The sequence below is a fragment of the Camarhynchus parvulus genome, chromosome 4, assembly GCF_901933205.1.
Source record: "Camarhynchus parvulus chromosome 4, STF_HiC, whole genome shotgun sequence".
Lineage (NCBI taxonomy): Eukaryota > Metazoa > Chordata > Aves > Passeriformes > Thraupidae > Camarhynchus > Camarhynchus parvulus.
Window position 1 is genome coordinate 27,083,443 of NC_044574.1, and position 22,579 is coordinate 27,106,021.

The 22,579-nt window shown below is 41.7% G+C and overlaps 1 protein-coding gene across 1 annotated transcript in view; it reads right to left on the bottom strand.

Moving 5' to 3' along the window:
* LNX1 (ligand of numb-protein X 1) overlaps window positions 1–22,579 on the bottom strand; it is an 81,068-nt gene that overhangs the window by 26,672 nt on the left and 31,817 nt on the right. Inside the window, exons 4-5 of the mRNA XM_030946848.1 lie at window positions 6,598–6,839; window positions 4,853–5,008 (exon numbers count right to left, since the gene is read on the bottom strand). Of these exons, the coding sequence (XP_030802708.1) occupies window positions 4,853–5,008; window positions 6,598–6,839 (398 nt within the window). The remainder of the gene's footprint in view (window positions 1–4,852; window positions 5,009–6,597; window positions 6,840–22,579) is intronic.

A 22,579-nucleotide genomic window follows, 5' to 3' on the forward strand; every position in this document is an offset into this window, starting at 1 on the left:
TTCCCAGCATCTGGACACCAGAATTTAAATTAAGCTTGTGTAACCTAGTCTTGGGAAATTAAAGTGTCTGTAAGTATCACATGCCCTTGTGCTGGTGGGGAACTTTATTCTGCAAATTTTCTTTCCCAACAGATTTTCATTTATCATGCCATTCTCCCAAAGGTTTGCCATCATTTTGATTTAATGCCTTCCATTAATTCCCCAGTGATGTTTCTCCAATGGAGGGGCAGGTAGAAGGTGATGCCAGTTCTAATCTCTCTTCTTGCTTCTGGACATTCCTCTCACCAAAGGAGCCCCAAAAGAACTAAAATGAAACTGTTTCTGGGTTGACTGTGTATCTAAAGAGTTGTGACTCTCATATACAGCAGGCAAATTCATCAGTCAGCAGTAGAGGAAGTGCTACAGAGACAATCTTTCTTCGGGAAATTGCCTGGCTCATCATTCCAGAGCAGAGTACTTTGAACCAGTTCTGTAACAGCTGCTTTGGGAAATCAGAATGGCAACTGAATCAGATCTGAGAAAAATAGGAACAGTGTGGGATTTCTGTGGGGTGCAGCCTTCCTGAGACAGAAGTTGGGCTGTGCTGTCTTGTCCTGGGGCTGGATAAACCACTTTTTTTTCTGCAGACAGAGAGCCTTAATGCCATGAAATAGTTGATACCATCTGTGTTTCATGTACCTTCTTTTTCTTCATGTACTTTTCCAAACACTGAAGTATTTCTAGTATGTATGTATGTATGTATCTATCTATCTATCTATCTATCTACAATATAACAGGGTTCACACTGAACAGTGCAAGAGGGAAGCCTGTTCTGTGTTCTGTGGTTCTGCCAGTGCCTGCTGGGACTGCCTTGGTCTTGACTGCTGCAAAGCAATGCCAGATGGTAGAACTGCATCCACTATGAGACTGAGGTTGACTTTGAAAAACATTTGCCATCCTCAAGCAACCCTAAATTAAATTCCTTTTACAATGGCTTGACTGCAAAATGAAATCAATGAACGTTTTTGGAAGTCAAAACCACAACTCTTTTACTCTCAAACTGTAAGGAAGTTTTTTAAATTGTACCTGCAAATTCTTTGCTCCTAAAACATTAGCTGGTTCACAACTTGTATTTGTAGATCAGTTTGAGTAAAGAGTACATATATATCTATAGTCCTTGGAACTCAGTTTAAGGTGTAAAGCCAAACTAAGAGCACAGTGATACAAATAAGCGTAGCAAAGCTGAAGCACACTTTGTTTGGAGATATTTTATCATTTAAGTAGATTGTCAAGGTCATTTACACTAGTAGATCTAGTCAGAAGACATTACATCTTAAATGCATCAGTGCCTTAAGCATGTCCCTGTCACCATCCCTCACATCTCAGAATGAAACTCTTCCTTTTAAACTTTCTAAACTTCTACTTCAGACCTGGAAAGCTATTTGTAGCTGTAAATGCTGTTAATGAAATTGCTCTCAGATAAATATCACAAGCTTGGGTGCTGCCTACAGACAAACATTTCTTTGCATAGGATTTTACAAATAACAAAGTATTAAAAATAAGAAAATCTTAACAGCTCCTTCCCCCTAAATATTTTCTCATTAGTGTCTGTACTTTTCATTCACCTCTAATATTTTCTTTGGTTTAGACATTTAACAACTCTCTACTCAAAATGCCACAAAAACAGAGAAACAAAGAACGCCTGAATAATTTAAATCCAAAATGAGCACATATAACATTGTTTAAACAAATGAAACCACAGGATATAAACATAAATAATGAAGTAATCTCTGCAGTTCAGGGTGGCTACCAGCTCCAGGTATAAGATAGCATTCGACTGTAACTATTTCTCTGCTGTAATTATAACAGAAACATATTTGATCTTATACACCATATTATGCAATTTCCCTGGGTGCCAGTTTTTCCAAAACCAGTTCTAGATTCAGCTTCAACTTAAGAAGAATTTGAATGTTTTTTCTCCCTCATCAGAAACTATAATTTTGTCTTGTACCCTCAGAGTCAACTGAGCACTGGCTCAACAAACATAGCAGCTTCAGGTTAAATGCACCCACACACCCTTAATGAAGGGCTGCTGAAGGTTAATACATGGATACTTGTTATGGCGCTCATTCTCAGAGCTCCTTTGACCAAAATACAGGCAAAACAGATTAAACAGAGGCATGTGAATTAAGATGGGGGTATTCTGAAAACTGGAGTCAGATGAATGATACATTGAACTTCGCCGGATGATCTTACCTCTCCTTTATCAAGAAGAGGTTTTCAGCAAGAAGGACCTTATTCACTCTGTGAGGCTGGTATAGTCTCAACTTTATTCAGCTCATGGACTGACTAAACCTGGTGAGGAAAGTGGTCACCAGAGAGGTGGTGAAGTGCTGCCTGATCTCCTGGGCAATGAGTCATGGCTCAGGTCTTTTCTCAGATGGTCCCAGACACAAACCTGTGAAACTCTGGGAAAGGCAGCAGCACCTTTCCCACGGGATGGGGGGACCTCTGAAACGAGGAACCACCTCATCCACCCCCACAGGAGCACCTCCATTCCCAGGAGAGTGGCGTGCCAATGGTGAGACAGTGGCAATGGTGACACAGATATGCATAGCTCCCTTTTCTTCAATATGTGTGACTTTCAGTGAGCACAGGGCAGAGCATACAGCAGCTATCCTTAAAGACAGACCAACAGCTCTGATCAGAAGTCTAGCTGCAGACTGCTCAGAGCAGCTGAGGTTTAAAAAAATAAATAAAAGAAGAAAACATACAGAACTGGAGAAGAAAACCAGCCCCCAGCTGGCAGGATGATGATAACTGCTACAGAAAGAAGTACATTCATTTCCGCCTCCAAGAAGAAACAGAGAAAGCCTTTGAGATGCCATTACACAAAGCACCTGTTGCAAAGGACTGAATTGCAATCTTTGTTCAAGTTGTATTTGTATTTCTTCAAGTTACTTGCTTGCATTTTTTAAAGATCAATTTCCAGAACTGTGTAATCAAAAGGCATTCTTTGCAAATGTAATTAATAAAGTAATTTAGGTACCCAGCTTCTGTGATCTCATACTTAAGAGTAACTGCTTATTAAGTAATTATATGCCTACCTGGTTTTTCCAGTGCAGCAGAATACATTTGGAAGTTTACAGGCGTGCTGGGTGCAGAGGAATGAAACCACAAGCAGAGCCAAGGAGAGACTGACAATCCTGACACTGTCAGTGGGGCCCTGGAGTGATTGCCATTACACATCCCTTACAGAGACAGCAATGCTTTTCATTTGCTGGGAGTGTAAAGGCCAGTGACATCTTCACACTTTTCTGCTAGCTTCTGCAAACGTCTGGACTGCACTGGGCTACTGGATAGGTGCTGTTGACATCCAGATTATTTGCACGCCCTGGACATGAAGCCAAGATTTCAGTGGAACTATTACTAATGTCACCTATATGTCTAGGTAGAAAGTGGTCTGTATATCATCCTGAAGGGATGTCTTTTGAAAAATATGAACTTGAGGCATGGAGAATTTCACTCCTTCTAAAAAAAGGCAAGCTTTTGCTCACAGTGGATTGAAAGTTGTTATGGAATGAGAAATCTATCTACCTGCTCAGAGATATAAACAACTTGTAAAATTTTACTTGGGAAAAAAAGGATATTATTTTTAATAATTAAAATTATTTAAATTTATTTTAAAATATAGTAAAATTATTCATGGTGTTTCCCAGGTCAAGGAGTATATTCCCATCCCTTTAATGGAGAAGGTTCACAATTTTGAATTACTAGATTTCATTTTGGCTCTATCAGCAAGTATGTGAAGTAGGAGAGTAAGTACCACAGTAACATAGTGAAACTCTCCTGAAAGAATGAGCAAATAAAGCAGAAGAATATTGAACACGGTCCTCCAATTCACCACTATGCATAATGGCATCACAATGATGCATGAAAGTAGTATTTGGCAGCCTTTTGTGCTTATTTTGTGTGTTTCAATGAGAATTTTAATACAGAGCAAAAAGAAGTTTAATATTTTGTATTCTTAAAGCCTGCATTCTGAACATTTGATCTGGGAAGAGACATGAGGTGCTGAGGCATCAAGCAAAGGAATAATAAGGTGAGTGGAGACCTTGATTAAGACATTGATTCCCACTCTATCATCACTTCCTCTTGATGCATGAATGCCATTGTTGGTTTCATAATTATGGTCCAAACTGATTAGTAACATTTGCTTATTGCTTTGAGAATGCCAAATGTTAAGTGTTACTACCTGCCAGACCCCTCATCCCTGACATACATCAGACAAACTTGCCTCTCCCTGCTGTTTAAGAGCAGAGCATTCTTACCTCATCACCTGCCTGGCTGAGGTAATAAAGGAGCCCACAGAAATGCAAAATAATTACAGTACTTCGCACTTCCTTACCATCCTCCCACTGGGAATTTCCAGTGTTTCATAAACATTAGCCAAAACTCATTAAGTTCTTCTAAAGTATGATTATGGTGATCCATTGGCTTTAGAGGGACAGGCACACGCCAATGGAGAGACTTGAACAAAATTACAGAGCAAATCAATGACAGCTCCAGTAATAGATCCCAGATGCCCAGATCCCACATCTCATGGGCTAGATCCTGGGCTGGCTATAGCATGCAGGCTGTTACCAGAACAGCCCTACGTGAGGTCCCACACACCCCAGCAATATTCTTGCCTGCCAGTCAGTAACATCTTTTGAAAGTAGAAACTGAGGAAAGATTGTGTTTTCTGGTTTGTTTGCTTTAATCACGCACAGCCCACGACATGAAAGGCACGTCAGTTGTGCATATCCAGCTCCCACGTGGACAGGGCTCCCTACACCCTTTGAGTGGTAGCACAAGATGAACAAAACATTACCTTCCTCTCCAGCAGCAGCGTTTCCAACAGTCTCCCTTTCCCGGTCAGTCTGGTTGGAAACAGCACTTCCACTTTTTGTCCTTCGAAGAACACTGAACGCTTTGTTTATTTTTTTAAAAGATCTGCTTCTTATAGTAGAACGTTCAAAGTGTCGAGCTGCAACAGCAGGAAAAAACCAAATCAGTACAGTCCAGCAGTTCTGCTCTAGAACCACAGCGTTTCTGCAGCCCCTGGCATATGATGGGATGCAACATCAACATCAGGGCTGCCTGTACTTCACCTTTGCCCCTGAGTCTGCTGGTACTTCAAGGCTGCACCCACCTGAATCTGGGTACAATCACCCTACCTCAGTCCCACACCCTCGAATTGCCTCCTTCCTGTCTGTTTTGTTAATCACATGGAGAAATCTCCCATGTGTGGTAGCTTTGGAAAGAATAATCCTCCATCAAGACAGAATTAGCAGAAATTCTGTGGAAAATACATATAAAAGGAAGAAGCACTGCACTTCCACAGCTATACATGTTTGACCAAAAAAGCTGGAAGTCATTAAAAACTCTTCTTGACAAAATCCCCACTACTACTTCTGTCTCAAAACCCTGCAATTCTTCTAAAGCCACCAATGATTGCCAACTGTTTCATGTCAAAAAATTCAAATATTATCAGGCGGGAGGGATCAAAACCTCACATATTCTGACTCAGGTACAGCAATACAAAAGAAAAGTCATAATACTTTCAAAACATATCACTCTTTTCCATCCCGCTAAAGATGTCTTCATGGCTGTGGCTGTTCTGTCTGTTCCAGCTCTGCATGCTAGCCAAATATTGTAATCTAATAATACAACATTCCCTCAAACCAGACTGTGGCCTCTACACTCAATAAAACTGACAGAATTTATTGAAATTCTGGTGCTCTGTTCTTGCACTCTTCCTCACCTCTCCAAACCCTGGCACAACAAAAGGATAATGCTTCTCATTTCCTAGTCTTTTCTTCATCCCTTCATCCATTTTACCAATATGCAACTGGCAGCACACAAGGTGGGCTTTTTCCATTTTAGCTTCAGAATCCTCAAATACATGCTTTGAACTCACCATTAACACTTCTCACTCTGGCTTTGGCCAGGCCTTGTTTTTCAAACATGACACTCACCAGAGACAGGTGAAGTGTCACAAGGTGAAAGATCAAGGCAAAATCTTCTGATGCAGCTTGTCCCTGACTGTTGTTATTTCAGCAGGACCAGCTCCTCCAAACTGCACCTTCCCAAGAAGCTGGCAGATGTTCCCCAGGCTCCTAAGGGTTTGTTTTCCTAAAAATACTTGGCAAATGGGAAACACAGTTCGCGATAGGATTTTGGGTAGGTGCCCATGTCTGTGGGCATTACTTGGGCCACCAAGATTTAGTGGAGATACTCAGCTACATCATCTCCCCAGCCCATTACACATAACATTTAAACTTCCAACTGAGCTGACCTACCTAAATAATCTTTCTAAAGATTTGCAGTTTACATGTATACAGCTAGTCCATTTTCAGCTTGATGCTGCCCCTGGCCAAGCCATTTTTTTTCACCTCAAATCAACTGGGTCACCAAGTGTGCAATTTGATAAACCATGAAAAATGAAAGCTTTCACTTCCCCCACCCCTTTTTATTTTTCTTTATTTTTTTAATCCTCCAGTGACATGTATTTAACCGAAAAATGGATGTTGCAAGGGGCTAGCAGGCTCTGAAGGCACCATTTTTGGCTCTTACTCCGGTTGCGGTTGCTGCGGTGCAGGTCCCCGGGGCTGCTGCCCAGCTGGCTGTCCTCTGAGGTGGGGCTGAAGGCCGGGTTCACCAGCCCTGGCTCGTCTGTCATTAAGGCAATGGCCGCAGCTGCTGAGAGCTCAGGGCCCAGGGCAGCCACTGCCAAGCTGGAGCCACGGTCTGGAGAGCAGTCCTGGGAACGCCTCTTCCGTTCCTTGGTAAGGCCATAGTGGGATGCTCCTTTACATCTGAGGAGAACGGAGGGAAAGAGAGACATGATAGCAAGTTGTGTTTAAGTGCTGCGTACTTGTGGACATTCTCTGGTTCCAAGGAACCACTTGGAGTGCAACCTGTGATGATCATGGTGACCAGTGGAATATGGATGGAACAAGAGGGAAAAATGCCAGAGTGTGCTTCAAAGGAGGTGAGTTACTACCTCACATGGGAAGAGTACTGCTGGTCAAGGAAAAATAGAGCCTTAGCCTTGTGTGTAGTCTTACATGTATAAATAGTTACTGTGGATGCAAGAGGACAAGAATAGCACGTGGTTAATTAAGCCAGAGGCTACAATCTGTAATTTCCTACTTGCCTCTGATTGACGAAGGAGAGCAGGGTGAGGCCTGACCCTTCTCTGGATCTGCTAGTGAAATAAAAGGCACCTTTACCTAGTCCTGCCTACTGAAAAACCCTCCCCGTCACCAACAGGGTCACATGTGGAGCACGGCACTGTGTCTGTGGAGACCAGAGCAAACCACAAAGGGAGGGCTGCAGGTGGGAGCAGGACACCTGGGGGCTGCAGGAATCCATGCCCCACGTGGTGCCTGTACAGACCATTTACTGCTTGAACTGAGTCTGATGAACTGTTTTCAAATTCAGCCACAGAGGTGAAGTTGCCAACTCAGCTTTTCCAGCTCAGCTGAGACACTAAAATAGGCAGGTCATTGCCTTGGCAGAGGAAGAGGTGCAAGTGGGGGTAGGGGGTCCCACTGACCCTGCAGCCTCACCAGGGTCAAGGAGGGACTGCAGAGCTCCCACCAAGGGGCTGGGACCTCAGGCCAAGGTCCTTGGGCCAGCCTGGGACTTCACCAGCTTGGGGACCTCAAGGCAGGTTCTTAACTACTTCTGGGGGAAACCTCTCTGTTTCTAGTGGAGCAACATATGTTCCCAAAAGAGCTGAAGACACAGCATTGTAAGGGGCAAATTATAAACCTGCTTTGAAACACTCTTAGTTATGCTTCCAACTATCTGCACTAGATTCATCCTAGACAGAAAAGGCAGGACCATGCATGGCATTTATTTTTTAAGACTCATGAAAGAAAGTCACTTGAATAAAATTAAAGGTCACTGTAGTCTTCATGAGTCAGTATTCAATTAAAGCTATAAAATAACTGAAAAGACAGAGTGACCAAGGACACAGCACCTGTGACTTCACCAGCACCACTTCTTCCCAATGCCCACCCACTGGAACCACATTCAGTGCATTAAAAACATAAATCTCCCTTTTAATCATAATCTAATGAGCTTGGCCTACTTTCAGTTACTATTATCCCTTTCTTCATGGTGAAGGCTAACTGATGACTTTCATGAAAGAGCCCTGTAGGACAAACTCACAGAAATAGCTGCAGAAACCCTTTGGGATAGAAAGCCCTTCGTAATATATGGCATGCTCAAAAAGCAATGCATAATACATACAGTACACAACGCTAGTGGGTTAAGTGTCACGAAAAGAAATAGCACACTGAGCAGAAGACTTGGAAGAGAGGTGATTATGGAAGCACTTCCTGAGACAGAAAGATGATATGAGGATATGTCATCGAGCTCTCTATATCAGCTTCAGAGTAGCAGTTTAATATCTATCATGGTACTGACTTTTGATGAGACAATTAAATAGAACCTTTTTTTTGGCACTAGATTATGGTTTACCATCATTTACTTCATGCTGCTTCTGACAACTTTTATCTTAAAGAGGGAAAAAATACCCAAACCAAACTCTGTCATATTGATGCCGCTCTGTAAGAGTTATGTATGTGCTTTAAGGCTTGGATAGGAATGGCTGTAACAGAGGTTATTTCTGAAACTTTTCACAAGCAAAATGAGGCATCTCAGAAGAAAGTACTCTTATGGAAGAGAAGATTGGTCAACTACCTCAAAAGACCAATGAATAGCTATTTGAGGTATCCATTACAAGGCAAGACTGCAACAGTAGTCATGTAAAGAAACGAAGAGCTCTCCTGCCTCCATTGCAGCAGGTATTTTTCTGTTCCTTTCTAGATTTTTTCACTCCTCCCAGAACCCTAAACTATGGCAGGATGCTCTCTTTTAGATTTCATGGGAAGCAGAAGAACAAAGGCCTTTTCCTCTGCTACTCACCTAAACATCTTCATCACAGTGTTTTGGAAACCCATCCTTGACATCTGTCTCTTTTAGTAAAGTCACATTTGCTAATCCAGCCTATGAATGCTTAACAGAATAGTTCAGAAATAGTCTAAAAACCCAACACAAAGAAGTGGCTTTGGGGAGAACTGTTTGCTGTTCTCAGAAGACAGTCTCTGCTTTACAACAATCTTGCAAAGATTCAAAATATGATAAGAAATATTCCTACTCCTGTTCATTTTATTTAATTTGCCTGTATTTTTCCCATGTCAGTAAAGTTTCAGTGGCTGATACTAGAGCACCAGCCTTGTGAATGGGTTCTCAAATGCAGATGTTTTTTTTATTTGGAAAGCTCTATGAAGATCAACATGAAGATCAGAAGTGGCTGTGCCCAAAGATTCCCAGCTATTTGGATTCAATCACTGCCTGGTGCCCACCTGCAGTTCACTGCTACAGCCTTCCCTTTCTGTGGAAATCCTCACTTACTGCTGCTGGCTGCACTGCAGACACACAGTCAACAGCTTCATTCCAACAGCAATGAACAGAAGACAGCTACTTTGAATGTAGAGAGGACTGACACAGTTTAAGATGTGGCTTATTGGAGAAGACAAGTTGTCATGATACAAAGCACAAAGCATATCTTTCTAGCGCTGCCAGAAATAGTTAAAGAAGAAGCAGAGCTCTTCAAGTATGATCACTGAAGCTATTTCTTAAATAATTGTGGCAGGCATAAATGAACACAAATCAAGACCTCTTTCTTCAGATTAACACAGTGTCCTTGAAGAAGGAAAAAAAAGTCCCAAGACCTCAAACTTGTAATAAAATTTGCAACAGCATCTCTTCACTTTCATTGTTTTGCTTGTGCTGACACTGCTGTGATAACAGAAAACAGAAGAGATGACTGTCTAAGTGGAATCATATTTATGGTGTTTAAGCTACATTTTTCCATATGGTTGGATTTGGCTCCCAGAAAAGAGAGAAACATAAAACAGCTACATGCCAGCAGTAATTAGCTCTCTCATTGTGAGTATTAATCACAATGCCTGATTTGCAGCTGGAAGAGTGGGATACCTGATTAACATAGCCAGTCAGAAAGTGAACTCAGCACTGTCTGCAGGCCAAGGTGAACCACAGATTTATGTTCCTTCCCAGTCGTGCTGGACAGTGAGTACATCCGTGCAGCCGTGTGATACTGAAACAATTTGAAGGCCAAACCCCAGAGAGATAAACAGACATGAATTATGTGTGTTGTACTGTTCGTGACATTAAAGTAGTGTCACTAGGTGCACAGGAAACTGAGAAAATAGTTTCTTCTGTTTGCACAGCCTCTTTTATGAAGCAGATATCTACTGTCTGATATTCTAGTATGAGCTAACCACTGGGAGGTATGAGAGCAGTGGTGGCTGCTGAAATTTCACCCAGGGCTGCAATTCTGGCTGGTATCAACACTGGCAGCCACAGGGCAATGTTTGCCCTGCACCCTGTTCCACACTTGAGGGACACTCTGCACTCCAGGCTTCAGGAGCAGCACATCCCAAGAGCTGGAGCAAGGAGATCCAAAACCCTGTGGCAGCCTTAACTTGGTCCTACCATTTGTAAAAACAGCCTTCAGTTAAACTCAAGGCCAACAGAAACATATCCACGTCATTTGAAATTCAAATTAAAACCGTGATTTGGAAAGAGAGTTCTCCTTGAGCATCCCTGACTTGCACAGCAAAGGAGGAATTAAAAGTAAGATTGACCTCAAGGATTTCAATTACCCAGGCTGACATAGAAAAAAATGTAAAGCCAAAACATAAGCAAGGACAACTGCATGAATTTTTTCACCTCTCCTCTAGTGATCTAAATAAAACAATTCCACAGATAAAAAATACATGTATATGTTTGCCAACGGCAGGGGGACTGTAACTAGATGATCTTTATGGTTCCTTCCAACACAAGGGATAGGATCATTCTATGATCCTATGATTTATTATGCATGTGTTCTTAAAAATGCCCCGCCTTCTGTGTCACTTCACAGTCTCTGCCTGAGCATGAAACAGGGGAAAAAAGTGAATCTGAAGAGTCACAGTGGTTGTGACCCAGGCGCAAATAACCAGAGCAGGACCCCTCTCCTGCCCAGTTCCAGGAGGGTTTTCTCAACCTCCCTTCCAGCACCCCTCATATTTTGGACTGTTTTGCTTTAGTGCAGAAGCAGCGGACATATTGTCAGAATGCAAGTAAGCATAATGTATACAAAGCACTTAAGATTGCAGAAGAAAATACTGCATAATGGGCTGTCATTGCTGTTCCACAGCTAAATCCTGATCAGGATAGACAAGTATGGTTCAGCTATGGTCTCACCGCAAGAAGCCTCATCCTTGTGTAATTTTTGGGGGTGCAAACAAGCTGGGGTCCAAAGTATCACCAGTGTGTACCACACCTCTGTTACACAAACTCCCTGAATGCTCTGGCACCCATAAACTAATCCAATGGAAAGGATGATGGAGAAACCAAAGCTGATCAACGAGGAGCATCCTGGATAACCTGGTGCTGATAACCTTGCTTGTGACACCCTGGTGAGAGGTTCCTGCTGTGCCTGGGAAGAAAGGAGGCATGGGGTTTAACTGGAGAGGTTTATTCACAAGAAGGTATTGACAATTCCTGCCCCAGAGGAACCATTCACACTGTGTGCATTAGCAGTGACAGTAGCCCAAACATAACCCACACATCAACCACATGGATTTCAGGGCAAACACCAAAACTCTAAAGTTTTCTGAAACTCCATCACAAGGGAGTGAAGTGACAGATCAGTTCTTCAGACAGGGTTACCACCAACTCTTCTGATCTCACTTTTGCCAACAGTGCACCAAGAAATGGAGTCAAATACGAAAAAGAAGCAAGGCACCTGAACTCCCACTATATCCCATGTTACAGATATAAGCTAAAATGCAGCAAATACATAGTCTCCCATGCAGTCCAACCATACTGGTGCTTAAGAGATCAGAGACACCAATATCTTTGGCAGTGAAGGTGACTACTACCCTGGTGCTCTTTGAACCTGATGACATTGTAGCACCCTTGCTCAGAAACTGGCTTCTGTGAATCCTGGTCCTATGTACAAAATTCCTCTTTTTTTCTTTTTCTGCTATGTAGGGAAATGAATTCTGGAACAGAGCACTGCACAGAAATTATTTTTCCTTGGTAATTCTGAGTTCCTGCAAGGATTAACTATTGTGTGAATGTTGCATATGGAAAAAAGCTTCATAAGTATCTGATGTTTTTAAATGCATGTGTCTTTTCCACTTTTTATAAAGAACTGTCTCATGTCAGAAACAATCTTCAAGCTACTGCAATCATGGTATTCAGCTATGGCTAGAAGGTCCTGCCTACATTAAACCTTACTCAATATTGATAAAGAAGGGAATGAGCCATATAAAAAGCAAAGCTTAAACTTCTGGATTACAGTTTCCAGTGAACATTTGCTGAAAGACAGGCTGCAAAACCCATATCTAAGCAGGCAACTAGAAATAGGCTGATCTGCACCTGCACTTGAATTTCATAATGCCAGCAGTATTTCCAGGTGCTTGCCACTGCTGTTCTATGCACTCTGTACCCTGCCATTGATGCACCTGGGTATCCTCTCCCTGATGATCCCTCAGTGTCAGAGACTTGCCATCTTGTTTGGAGAAAAAAAGCATATTTTTCACTTAAGTGGGAAACTGTCCCAGTTACTATTCCTCTTTCTCTTCAATAACCCTGTAAACAAAAGCCTTTTAGAGAGAGCTTCCTGACACCTGGGGCATCAGGGCTGGCTGGGAGGCCAGCATGGGCCTGTGGCATGATCCCTGCTGCCTCTGCAGGGCTGGGGATCGGCAATTCCTTCCTACGGTTCCATAAACACTGCTCTTCTCGATGTCAGCACAGAGATAGCTGTGATAGAAACTAAGATGAGGCAAATGGCTCCTCTGTCTAGCTGTCAGAGAGATTTTCTCATGTTATTTGCTCTCCATTGTCAGCCAGAGGCCTTTGCCATAGTAAAAGCACGTCATAGATTTAGTGGTTCTGTATTTCTGCATTACTAGTCTCTAAATATTTATAAAGGTCCTCATAATGTTTATTGCATTAAGCTAAAGTTATTTAGCTTAAATACTTTCCCACAAGATAGGAAAACCTCTCACATATTTATCTGTTTCAGTTTAATTTCTGCATATTCCCATTATGGTTTCCTAAGGGTTTTTTGCACAATTTTTGTGTTAATGAAGACATCAAAATTCAATAAATTCTGGGAAACTACCTTACTAGCAAAGCCTAAAACTGTGCTTTGTCCTATCTGTAAAGATCTGACCCCAGGGAAGGGCTGTCATTTTCACAACGCTTTTGCACTAAGGTGCTGTCAAACAAAATATATTTGTGCATTATATAAGGAACGTGCACAGGAGTATCTGTATACTTATATTTCCATGTCAGCTACTCTTCATGAATTTGGGTCCACCAGTAGAAAAAGGAGTTATAGTCCTCATAGATTAAAAAGGTAAGGTTTTCTAAGCATATGAGGGAAAAAATATTGAGCATTCTTGATAATTACAATTTAGTCTTCAGCTATAGTGACATACTCTCACTTCTGGGATTTGTCTGCTGAGAGCAAGCATGGTTCATCATCATGTTTGTGGCCCTTAAAAGTATTTTGGTGAAGTATAAAAGTATTTTGGTGAAGTATTGATGAAGAACAGAGCTGCAGTTCAGAGTTCAGACCTAACAGTTCCCAAAACTACCAATGGACAAAGACTTTGTGTCAGACAAAAACTGAACAAGCATTCAATAAAAACCCAATACCTATTTCATATTTGATTGCTTATACTGAAAAAGGGGGGTATCTCCATATTGCCTACTAGTTTTCAGGAGAGTTGAAAGAACTTGAAACACATTTTTAATCTTAAATATAATGTAGATCTTAAATTTCATGTGCATGCTACCAAAGTATAATCTAACGTGAGGTCATGTTTGGTATTTTTCCCCCCTTCTTTTTAAAACTCAGAAAGTTGTATTTCAACCACTATCTTAAGCTTTGATTATGAAATCTTTTAAAAGGCCCATGAGCATCTATCATGGGAACAGGGAATTGGAAGAAATTGGAAAACAACATTAGTTGCCTGCAATTGCAGACAAAAATCATGGCTGGGATTATTGTGCAATGATCCCAGTTATTGTTGGGACTAAGAACAAATTGTTGGTCCAGAACATGTTCTCTTTTTCTCCTGACACTTATTTCAGGCCATTATTTTGTCACTGATGATTTTGAAACCACAACTGTACTGATTTTTCTTCAAGGTGGGATTATAATTTCAATTTCTAGTCTTAAAGCAATCCAACAAATTTCAACTGTCTTACATATAGGAGAATGGATCTGTGAATTGCTAGAGAGAGCTGAGATGGGCAAGATGTCTTCCCCTCCTACTATCCCCACCTATGCTATAAAAACTGTATGATGCAGTGAGCAATGACTTTGTGAATATTGCTTTTGCTTCACCTTCTATGCCCCTTTCCCCCATGTTCAAATCACAAATGCTCTGAGAATGCACAAAGGCATCAGCAGACTGTTCCCACTGGTCACATAAGGCATAGCCTTGAGTTGCTTCTAGAGCCTCTACCTTTTCCAATATTGCCTTCAAATGTAATGCCTGTGGAGCACAAGTAGACCTGGAGCTACAAAAGTGAGGAGTTAAGCAGGGTGGAAGACTGCATTCAGTCTCATTCATTATTTATTCCTAGATTACAAACAAACTAATTCGCCTATGTTACTCCTAAACAAACATTTGTCATCACAGAGAAGATACTGGCCAGACATACAGTACCAGAGTGATCTTGTGTGATACATAACAGCAGCAATATTTATTTATACTGAACTTAATTAAAGACTGAAGCTCCCAAAGAGTGATCTACATATCTCATGCAATCTACTCATACCAGCTGACACAAGCAAGAAAAACAGAGGTAGCACACTATCTCTAATTCCTGATAGGTGCTCAGATATTGACACAGCAAGGAACCTGTGAGTACTTGGTTAGGAGATTCAGAGCAAAATAAGAGTGAAAAACAAGACACATGGGACTAGCAGTTTTGAGCTGGTGAGAGCCTGTAATCCTTGCTTGATGGCTTGTAATACTTATAGCATTCAACAAATAATACCTTATTTAAACCCACTAATCCTGTCCAAGTGTTGTATTAAAGTACTGAAGTACTAAAACTCCTCTTGACTTCAGCAGAAGTGGAGCTTGATGAAAGCTTTACCAAGAGCTTTCATCACTTTTCAGAATTGTACCATTACCTATAAAACATACTTACAAGATTCAGCTTTTACTACTTCAAGAGTCAAACCTGAACATTTTTCCAAAGGAAAATGAGAAAACACAAAGTAGAAAGAGAGTTTTCTTCATGGAAAATGTAGGTACTTAGCAATATTTGTACATTCTCCTATCTACAGAAGTTGTGGATGAGGGAGCTATCACAAGTAATGTGTATCAGCTGGGTTTTTAGAAAGCAACACAAGACGTGCCATGAAGAGCTCTGCGTTTCATATCTGCTCTTCAAGTCCATCCAAGACCACTCAAAGCTAGCACTCAGCCAGCAATCTTGACCACAGATTTTGCCTCATACTAATAAAATAATGATAATACAACCTTTTTACATTAGGAATTGAGGAATTTTACAATAGGAATTGAGACTGTATATAACAAAGCTGCAGCAGGATCACTAAAAATATTCCTCATTTAGAACATTAACTAAAAAATAAGCCTAAGAAAAATCACAGTATATATACACAAAGACTCAAAAATTGCTGCTAAAATCAGGTTATCTGTGACAAAAATAACAAGTGCGAAGACAAAGGAATTCTTGAGGCATTGCTATGCTCTTTCTCATATCCAATACATTCATCCAATACTCATAATCCAATAGTCTCAATCCAATACACTACATTTTTCAAATTATGTAGGTACACATATAATTAATATTAAGAATAAGCATTCAATCTGTTGACTCATATGATTTTCATGTTTATTGTTCATATGTTTTTCACTTTTATTGTGCGGTCTTTTGATCACTGGATTATTTTCAACAGGTATAACCAGTCTCCTGGAACTTAAGATCTCAGCATTGTCTTCCCCTCCTACTATCCCCACCTATGCTATAAAAACTGTATGATGCAGTGAGCAAAATATGTTTGCAATGGGACAAGTGGGGTTGGTTTTTAACAAGGTTGACAGGATCAGCTTAACCTGAATTCTTGCAGCTACAGACAGAAAAGCCTGACAGACAGAAACTTTGTATTTACATATACTTAGCACGCATTTATTTTAAAAATAAAACTAATTACAATATCTGCTGTGTCACAGACTCAGCAAGGCAGCACTCCTGAGAGCAGGTGTGAGACTTCTGTTGGCAAAGAGAAGTAACACATGCCCATAAGCCTCTAGATATAATAGAAAGAGAACACTGTGTTCAGTTTCAAGATGTTTTCAACCCAAGGCTTGGGTTTACTGCTATGTTCTCCACTGGAATCTGAAATTATAGGAAATAATGGAGCTACATCCAGCAAATTACAAATGCTGTTTTTACACAATCTTATTCACAGAACATGCTGTGGACAGCCATCCACAGGTCTAGCTGTGGTGGCATTTGTCTCTGACCACTGTGACCCAAAAGTCACATAAGATCCCTTCCAGGTCAGCATGGATATCTAAATTATACTGCCAACACATCTCGGTACATATCACACTCTAAACACATCTGTGCGTCCTCATAGGGAAGGTCGAAAAAAAGGAGATCTCAGCACACCTCAGCAGTTGAAAAACCACAGAGATCCCTGTCAGATGCCTGGCTGAGTCTTAAGCAAACATCTCTGCCAGTACAACTAAGTAGCTTCTTGAAATGTCACTAATGTTTCCCATATTCTTATAAAATCTGACGTCTAATAGTCAACAAGGAACCCAAGTCAGCCCTATAAGTAAACTACATTGCATTCTTCTCCTTTGCCCATATGACTAGAAGAGGGTGGATCAGAGGGACATCACAAGCCAGTTTTCAGAACAAATCCCCCCAGGCCTATTAGGCATGCAAAAATCTCCACTCTTTGTGTTTTATGGGTTCCACCCAGTTGAATGTGAGATATTTCAGTGAGATATTTCACCCATCCATTAAAATAAACACACATTGTGAAAACATTTAAGGGCTTCAGAAAGTCCAAATCCAGCCACAGCACAAGCATGGCTGGAATGTTGTTTATAGTCCCCTGAAACCTCACATAGTAGGAAATGCTCACTTGTGCTGTAAAAATTGTGAAAATTGCTCGTTGTTTTTGGAACAGACTTTTATAATAGATCTATCAGGAATACTTTTTACCTGAATTCCTTTACCCAAATCTGAAAAAAGCCCAGTCCACTCACCCTTCTCCCCAGACAGGCACCTACAGGCAGTGCTGTGTTCAGTATCATGGAAAGCACCGAGAGAGCAGCGGTGTGGCTTCCCTCCTGCTGTATGCAGACCACTGGCAGTGGAGGCGGGAGGCTGGGGAGGCTGAAGGAGCTCACAGCCTCCCACCTCAGTTTTCAGGAGTGCTCTAACCACTAAAGGTTGGGATAAGGCTGAGTTCTACTCCTCCTGCTGAAGCTTATTCTGAGAGGTGAATTAAGCAAGAGGGAGACCAATGCTGCATCCAAATTAAAAACTTGAACAGAGGGAGAGAGAAACTGAGTCCTGCTTCAGAGCCTGATGTGGCTTTTCAGTTGAATTTGAGAGAGGTTCACAGGAAAGGCACTCTCCTTCAAGTCCAGCCTGGACTGGCAATACCATCAAGGCACACAAGCCCATCCTCAGTTTGAAGCTGAAGAATTGGCCTTAGAGGCTTCAGACACAGGCTGAGAACTTCTCTGGGAAATTGTGTATTGTTTTCTCAGATCACTGGGATATAACTATCAAGGAATCAAGGTGAATCAAGGAATAAAATACAAAAATTAGAGTTCAAGAAAGAATTCAACCTTAAGGACAAAAGATGCCCTCAGAAGTGGGTACCATATCACCAACAACACAAAATGCATACCCCTGACAAAGAAAAGTACATAAAATCATAGAAGAGTCTAGGCTGGAAGAGACCTCAACAGATCATGTTGTCCAATCTTTCATGGGAGAGGAAGATTATCTAGCATCCTCTCCAAAACCTTGAGTGATAAAACCTTTATCTGAGGTGATTAACCTTAAGCAGCTTGAAAACTTTAAGTGATGGGAACTCTACCACATCCCTGGTGATGTTGTTCCAGTGAACAATTGTACTCACTGTGAAAAAAAGTAGGAGAAGTAAACAGGTTTTGCACTGTACCTTCCTTTAAACCAATTTTTCTCAGGCTGTTGCTCCTTCATATTCCTTAGGTTACAGATGTTTTGTGTTTCTTTAGGTTTTCTTAATCACTTCTAATTGCTCAGATTTCATGCTATTTTTGCATTGTATAAATAAGAGAAGATCATAAAATGGTTTAGGTTGGAATGAACCTAAAAGACCATCTAGTCCAAGCCCCACCTTCCATGGACAAGGACACATTTCACTAGACCAGGCTGCTCAAAGCCTTATCCAACCTGTCCTTGAACACTGCTGGCATCCACAATTTCCCTGGGCAAGTTGATCCAGTGTCTCACCATCCTCACAGTAAAGAATTTTTTCCTTATACCAAACCTAAGTTTTCCTTCTTTCAGTTTGTACCCATTACTCCTTGTCCTGTTACAAGAGTCCCTGGCAGAGTCCCTCTCTGGCTTCCTTGTAGGTCCCATTCAGATACTGAATGTTTTCTCTCTGCTTTTTTTTCTTTAATTATTCAATTTTTAGAAAAGCCTCTTCAGGATAAAAGGCAGTCATTTCATCCTGTCCTGTTACAAAACACATTCACTTTTGTATTCATCCAACTGAAGTACTGGAAACAGAATAAAAAATTCCAAAATATTCTTCAGGAAGCTGCAGTTTCCCTTTTACAACACTGCAGCCTTGGAAATTTCAATATTAAAGCTCTAATGATGAGTCTTGCTTTCAATTTTAAAATATAAACATCATGTGTACAGCCGGGCACCTAGAACACTCAGGTGGGAAAGCCTGAGCAGCAGGTTTGGAGTACTGAACCTTGAGCATGGGCTAAAATTATATTTCCCTGGGTAATACAGGGCAGTGGCCTTGCTCTTGCTGTCCTAGAAGGAACATCCTGCCTGACCTTGCTGCTCCCACAAAATGCGTTGGGGCTGCTGTGCGACAGCCTGTCCTGAAATGAATTCAAACTGTGAATTCTGTGTGACAGTTTGTGGCATCTGGGTGACTCAGACAGCCTCTGTGCCTGAGGCTGTTCCAGCCCAGGCTGTGATTTTGTTAACGTCACAATTTAAGTAGACTTGGGTCTTGTTAGCAGTAATGATGGACTCCCTGAAGGAAAACCAAGGTGGCATTGGAAATGATGTCATTTCATTATCAGCTCTGAGATGGGGATAATTACATCTGTCTTCTTCAGACTGAGATGACCCTGGTCCTTCAGAAGGCAGCTGGCAATCTAACTTCCAGCAGCATGCTTATGCCATGCCTCATCATCTGCTCATTTTCACATCAAAGGCATCGCTCAAGGTGACCCAAACCATCATCAAAAGACAGGATCTGCAGCTGGACAGGCATACTAGTGTCCAGTGGACAGCACCATGCTGGGGGCATTGGACATGTTTGCAGCCCTGACTGGGACATACATAAAGCAAATCCTACTTGCTTCATGTAAATATAAACACAGCACGCTGTTAATGCAGATGGCTTGACAAGCCACATAATAGAGAGTAGTCTAGCAGATAAAATGAGTAATTTCCCAATGGTTACAAAATATCCACCTCAGCCTGATGTGGACACTGAAGATTAAAAAAAATGGGTAGACAGACTAAACAAAATTTGTAGTGCATTTAAATATTTATATTAGAAATTGAGACATGGGTTTCTGTAGTAATTTTTCACAATATCTTAGACCTGTGGTTGGCAGTTTACCTATCTTCAACTTCTGAGAAACTTCCTTAACTGCCCTGGAGCAAGTTTGCTTCCTGAAGGGCAAAGCCAGATACTCAGCACTGTGTGTTTATAAGACTGGAATGCAGAGAGAAAAGGAGGAAGAAAAAAGGTAAATACCTAACAATTAGTGATTGTAAACAGAACAGCCTCATGGCAAATTATTTTCTTTTTCTTTAAAAGCTGATGAAGGTGCTACAGCACCATGTTGCAGGGTTGTCTGAGAACTTAGATACTGGCATTAAGATGACCTTCCAAAATGGAGCACAAAGTATTCTGCAAAGGTTAACCACATTCATTTTACAGGGGTGATGCTGCTTCCTAGGGGCTGTCTGTAACAGGGAAGTACATGATTACTGTGGTGCTTGTGGAACGATACCTCAGGCACACTGTGTATATGATATGTGTAGACACACACATCTGAGAATAGCTTCCCTGGAGATATTCCCATTCCAGAGTAAGGGTATTCGCCAGAGAAGTTATCCTAGAATAAGAACAGTATTGTCACTTCACACCCAGCTTTATTAGGGATCAGCTTCCTTGTGTGTTCAAACCACCTTTTTAGGTGGTTGTCCTTTCCTTCCTTTGTCACTCTTTCTTCTGGACACCAAATGCCTCATTGGTCAAGCCTGGGTCTCTTTGAGAAACAGGGTCTACCCCTCAGTATGCCACATCTTGAAAACTAGTTGCTAAGCTTGCTTTGTTTAATATGTAATAAAAAGTCATTTTTGCTTATTATGTTCTTTTTTCAATGTCTCCCACAACACGGGCTTTGGCTCTTTAAACTACCATAGCACAAAAAGCAGGAAGAGTTAAAGCACTGCCACAAAGTCCTAACTGTAGGAACAGCACTTTATCCCCTCAGCATCTCTATCAAAAAGGAGAGAGGGGAATGAAAGTAACACCCATTTACCTTCCAAAGGCACAAAAAAATTCAGGACTTTAGTAACATGTGTTACTAAATATGTCACTGCACCCACATGCTGCTAAAGATGCAGAATCAGGGGTCACCTGAACTTCTGTGCTTAGCCCTGGACCTGATAACTCAGCAATGGCTTCAAAGGGTAAGGACCACATTTCTCTGCAATGTGACTGTTTCAGAAGACCTGGAAGAAGCACTCTTTGCAAAGCAGCCAGAAGGGAGGGGAGGATTACATCAGCAACTGCTTCCCTGGCACAGGGGACCGTAAGCAGCACAGCTGTTCTTTGTGGAAATGTCAGGGAGGGGGAGAAAAGGTGCCAAGAGAGTTGTCACTGTCATAAAACACAAGAGATGGTTCCAGAATGATGGTTCACATGGTTTCAAGCTTTTCTTGAAAACTTTGCTCAGGAAGCCCAGGCTGACCAGCTTTCCAAATAGCAAACACTACTTGAAAAACAGACATGTAAATTATAAAATTACTTAGCATCCAGTTTCTCTGTTTCTCTCTGACAAAGGGGAGCACAGCTGTGTCTCAGTGTAGATGCTGCAATGAGATAACCCTATATGAGCCCTCTCCTGCTCAGTCACGGCCACATCCACAGAATGTCCCAGGAGGATTTCAGGTAATACCCACGACTACCTCTCTTCTTGTGTCTGCCCCCTTGTGCCAGCTGTCCCAGAGAAAGCAGCAAAATCCTGTTTGTTCCAGGACTCTGCAGGAAGTCACACACCTTCAGAGGCAAAACACCATCTCAAGGTTGCTTTGAAGTACTGCCAGTGTGCGCCCATGCAGCAAGCCAAGGCAGGTCTCAGATGGACATGTGCTGTCTCCTGTCCTCCTTTGTGTCCACAGCCTCCCAAGGAGGGAGGACAGACAGAGGAAGGTGCCACATGGTACCACACTACCTCACTCTCAGACACTGCCAGGAGATCAGGAAAAAATCAGACAGAAGATTTTGAATGAAGAAACAGTAAGCCCAGACCTTCCCTTCAGACAACAGAAGAAGAACACCAAACCTGAACTCTCTGCTTCCTTATGCCTGGCACACCGAGGTGAAATGGATATGTCAAACTTCATTGATTCCTACTTCATCCCCATCACTGTGGTCAATGAGAGGTGGTCAGAGGGGACCAGGATTAACCCTTAGTCTATAGCTATGCCACACAGCCTCCTCAGTAATTTGTAATACAGGCAGCAAGTCTGTTCTCCCCTAAACACCTAGAAGCCTTCTGTGGTGGCATGCATGGGCCTTACAAGGACTAACAGACTTCAGAGCTGGAGACAAACAGGGACCTTTCTGTGCCCTGGTCCTTCAGCAGCAGATCTGACTATTCAGCAGTGGGTCACTGTTTTATCCCGAGTCCTGCTACTCTCCTAAAAACATGCTTCTCCAAGGGGACTCTCTGGTCAGTGTTAAAGTTGTGGAATTTGTGTTTGCCAATGCAGGGAGACAAATTTCACCAACAAAAAAAAGAGGCATGAGAAAAGTCTGAGAAAAGTCACTGTTTTATAAGATCTGTTGTCATACAACTACCATTGTCACAAGGGACCGGAGAAGTGAAGTCTGAGGTTTTACAAATCTCCCACACAGGGGCATGTGTTTTTTGAGGGAGGAAGAGGTTGTCACAAAGACTGCAGAAGC